Raw genomic sequence first — 4,371 nt, forward strand, 5'->3', positions numbered from 1 at the left:
GTGTGTGTGTGTGTGTGTGTGTGTGTGTGTGTGTGTGTGTGTGTGTGATTTTCTTCAGGGACGGCTACCAATTGTTTTTTGACCGTCTGACGGAGCAGCAGGTCCCTCTGTTGATCTTCTCGGCTGGTGTTGGAGACGTGCTGGAGGAAGTGATTCGACAGCACCGCGTCTTCTATCCCAATGTCCACATCATCTCCAACTACATGGACTTCGACCAAACTGTGAGTTGGCCTACACCGTGTTCTACTTGGACTTCATATCATAGTTGAGAACTCCACCAACTTCAGCCTCTGTATGCGAGTGTCAGGTAACCTGAACTGAAGATTGTTTTTAATAAGGGGGTCCTGCGAGCCTTCAAAGGCCAACTGATCCACACCTTCAACAAGAGAGACGGTGCTTTGTCGCACGCAGCTGGCCTCAGAGAACTGCAGGGTCGACCCAATGTGCTGCTGCTGGGAGACTCTTTAGGAGACCTGACCATGGCCGACGGCGTGCCCGAGCACCAGAACATCCTCACCATCGGCTTCCTCAACGACAAGGTGAGACTAACGTCTAGCGTTATTCCTTGTATCAACACGTGTAGTTTCAGGGTTTGGGTTCTTAGTGTCTGTGTTTCTCAGGTGGAAGAGAGGAAAGAGTCGTACATCAACTCCTTTGACATAGTGCTGGTGCAGGACGAGACGATGGACGTTGTGAACGCCATCCTCGGATGCATTACCTCATCGAGACACAAGTAAGAAGCGAAAGCAAGAACTTTATGACAACATGCACACAGATGGACTTGTTCACTCTATTCACCATGTTATATGCTGGACATTCACACATCATCACTTACCTCAACCCAGACATTGAAGCTGGACCTTTCTTTGTTTGTTCTCACACTGCCCTCCCTCTAATAACCAATCAGCAACCTCTTACATACTTCAGTATTAACAATTACAGGGTGTGTTTCTAAATTTCAGTCCTCTTCAGCTCAAAAAGAAAAAAGTTTACATTGTTGTTTCACAGAATGAGGATGCTTTTAAATACCGTATTTTATTTAAAGACGTACCACATTTTGTAAATGTCTCTTTATCTGGCAAATTTTCTACTTTATACAGTGGGTACGGAAAGTATTCAGACCCTTTAAATTTTTCACTCTTTGTTTCATTGCAGCCATTTGCTAAAATCAAAAAAGTTCATTTTATTTCTCATTAATGTACACTCAGCACCCCATCTTGACAGAAAAAAACAGAAATGTAGAAATTTTTGCAAATTTATTAAAAAAGAAAAACTGAAATATCACATGGTCATAAGTATTCAGACCCTTTGCTGTGACACTCATATTTAACTCACATGCTGTCCATTTCTTCTGATCCTCCTTGAGATGGTTCTACTCCTTCATTGGAGTCCAGCTGTGTTTAATTAAACTGATTGGACTTGATTAGGAAAGGCACACACCTGTCTATATAAGACCTTACAGCTCACAGTGCATGTCAGAGCAAATGAGAATCATGAGGTCGAAGGAACTGCCCAAGGAGCTCAGAGACAGAATTGTGGCAAGGCACAGATCTGGCCAAGGTTACAAAAGAATTTCTGCAGCACTCAAGGTTCCTAAGAGCACAGTGGCCTCCATAATCCTTAAATGGAAGAAGTTTGGGACGACCAGAACTCTTCCTAGACCTGGCCGTCCAGCCAAACTGAGCAATCGTGGAAGAAGAGCCTTGGTGAGAGAGGTAAAGAAGAACCCAAAGATCACTGTGGCTGAGCTCCAGAGATGCAGTAGGGAGATGGGAGAAAGTTCCACAAAGTCAACTATCACTGCAGCCCTCCACCAGTCGGGGCTTTATGGCAGAGTGGCCCGACGGAAGCCTCTCCTCAGTGCAAGACATATGAAAGCCCGCATAGAGTTTGCCAAAGAACACATGAAGGACTCCCAGACTATGAGAAATAAGATTCTCTGGTCTGATGAGACCAAGATTGAACTTTTTGGGGTTAATTCTAAGCGGTATGTGTGGAGAAAACCAGGCACTGCTCATCACCTGCCCAATACAATCCCAACAGTGAAACATGGTGGTGGCAGCATCATGCTATGGGGGTGTTTTTCAGCTGCAGGGACAGGACGACTGGTTGCAATTGAAGGAAAGTTGAATGCGGCCAAGTACAGAGATATCCTGGAAGAAAACCTCTTCCAGAGTGCTCTGGACCTGAGACTGGGCCGAAGGTTCACCTTCCAACAAGACAATGACCCTAAGCACACAGCTAAAATAACAAAGGAGTGGCTTCGGAACAACTCTGTGACCATTCTTGACTGGCCCAGCCAGAGCCCTGACCTAAACCCAATTGAGCATCTCTGGAGAGACCTGAAAATGGCTGTCCACCAACGTTCACCATCCAACCTGACGGAACTGGAGAGGATCTGCAAGGAAGAATGGCAGAGGATCCCCAAATCCAGGTGTGAAAAACTTGTTGCATCATTCCCAAGAAGACTCATGGCTGTACTAGCTCAAAAGGGTGCTTCCACTCAATACTGAGCAAAGGGTCTGAATACTTATGACCATGTGATATTTCAGTTTTTCTTTTTTCATAAATTTGCAAAAATTTCTACATTTGTTTTTTTTCTGTCAAGATGGGGTGCTGAGTGTACATTAATGAGAAATAAAATGAACTTTTTTGATTTTAGCAAATGGCTGCAATGAAACAAAGAGTGAACAATTTAAAGGGGTCTGAATACTTTCCGTACCCACTGTATTGACTTTGTTCAGGTGTGTTTTGTGTGTACTGTATATTACATCTGCATATACTGCAAGTACCTCCTGCTCAAGTTTACACATACTTTATACACAAATCATCAGTTTACTTGCAGGGTGCGGCTAACTCGACAGTGCTATCAGTCTTTAAGCTATTGTAATAGTTCTTTATTATTTTTATTCTGAGTCATTCTAACCATGTAACATGTTAATGTCAGCATCAAACACAATGCTACATTATTCTCAAGAAGGGAACATACCTCATATGGGATTCTAAAATAATGTGAACTATCCCTTTAATTAAACATTTTACTCTGTCTCTCTATGGTACTCATCATTTCTTCCGATGCGGTCTTATGACAGTTAAATAGTCATTACATTGACGAATCATGTTGTAGCTTTTAAATTCTTTCACTGATCAATAATAATAATACTTGTGTTCATATATTAAGTTACTCAATTCAATAGTGTCTCACCAATATTAATCTATGTTCATGCATCTGTAGGTCTTACAGCATTGGGACTTTCAGATATGTGTTAATTACCTGCTTGTTAAAATGACTAATACTTTTACTGTGTTGCTAATTTGATTAACAAGAGATTCGTCATTTAAATAATCCTTAAAAATCGTTAATTTCCAATGATGCTCTTCATTTGTGTATTTCTGGTTTGAAGTCACGTTGGTGCCAGACACATCTCAATGTGTCCATATGCTTGTTTGGTTTTCAAAGATGATCACACAACACAGAACTCCACAAAAAATACCTGTTACTAGTACTACCTAGCACTTTTTTCTTGTAATTTAACAATGTGGTACAGACAATATTAAACCATGATGATGTATGGAAAAAAGTCCCTTGTTGCTTGTCTTAAAGTTGTTCTGGGTTTAACCCGGGGAGAGAATAAAAGCAGTTATTCTCATCACAACTCGTGCCTCGCCTCTTCCTCTTGCTCGTCCTCATCTACCTTCAGTTTGAGTTCGTCGGCTATGATCACTCGTCGCATGTCGGTAAAGACCTGCTCCATGATCGATCCAGGGCTTCTTCACACATCTTTTTGTTGTGTGGGTTAATCATTGTGAATTTAGAGTTATACTTAATCTCTATGAACAGAATCTGCATTTACATGTAGAATCTGAGCAGTCTTTGGTTGATTTAGGGTAAACAATCTGTGGAAAGCAAAAGAGACACTCCCATCCGCTGTCCTCTGAATATGTTTAGCATTTTTATTGGTTTAAAATTAGCTTGTAAACTGGCCTTTTCTATTTTCGACATACTATACTAAGATTTGTTTTTGACATGCTATACTATGACTTTGTGCCATTTTTATAGCATACTGCTATGACATGACTTTATTTAGTTGCATACTATTCTATGACTTACATACAGTGCAGCACCAGTAGCCTTCCCTCTGAAAACATATCAGCAACCATTTAAAAAATGTCAATACAAAGGATTACATGGTACAATTCTAAATGTATGTCTCTTTTCTTTTATATTAAGCTTTCGTATGAGAAAAGACAAAACACCATTTGTATCTGCCAAATGTTTTATATTGAGTGTTCTGGTGTGTTTTCTGTGTACTGTACCATATCATCTCTGCCTACACGGAGTACTGTAGTACATAACGTCTGGGATGAGTG

General features: G+C 41.0%; 1 protein-coding gene across 2 annotated transcripts in view; it reads left to right on the forward strand.

Moving 5' to 3' along the window:
* The window catches only part of LOC116381237 (7-methylguanosine phosphate-specific 5'-nucleotidase-like), a 3,715-nt gene extending 2,567 nt beyond the window's left edge, over positions 1-1,148 (forward strand). For both annotated transcript variants that reach the window (XM_031843214.1, XM_031843212.1), the window contains 3 exons: positions 59-221; positions 339-539; positions 621-1,148. In XM_031843214.1, the coding sequence (XP_031699074.1) occupies positions 59-221; positions 339-539; positions 621-737 (481 nt within the window). In that variant the 3' untranslated portion in view covers positions 738-1,148. The remainder of the gene's footprint in view (positions 1-58; positions 222-338; positions 540-620) is intronic.
* Positions 1,149-4,371: the final 3,223 nt, after the last annotated feature.

Source organism: Anarrhichthys ocellatus, unplaced genomic scaffold (assembly GCF_004355925.1).
Source record: "Anarrhichthys ocellatus isolate YVR2014 unplaced genomic scaffold, GSC_Weel_1.0 scaffold4, whole genome shotgun sequence".
NCBI classification, from domain to species: Eukaryota; Metazoa; Chordata; class Actinopteri; order Perciformes; family Anarhichadidae; genus Anarrhichthys; species Anarrhichthys ocellatus.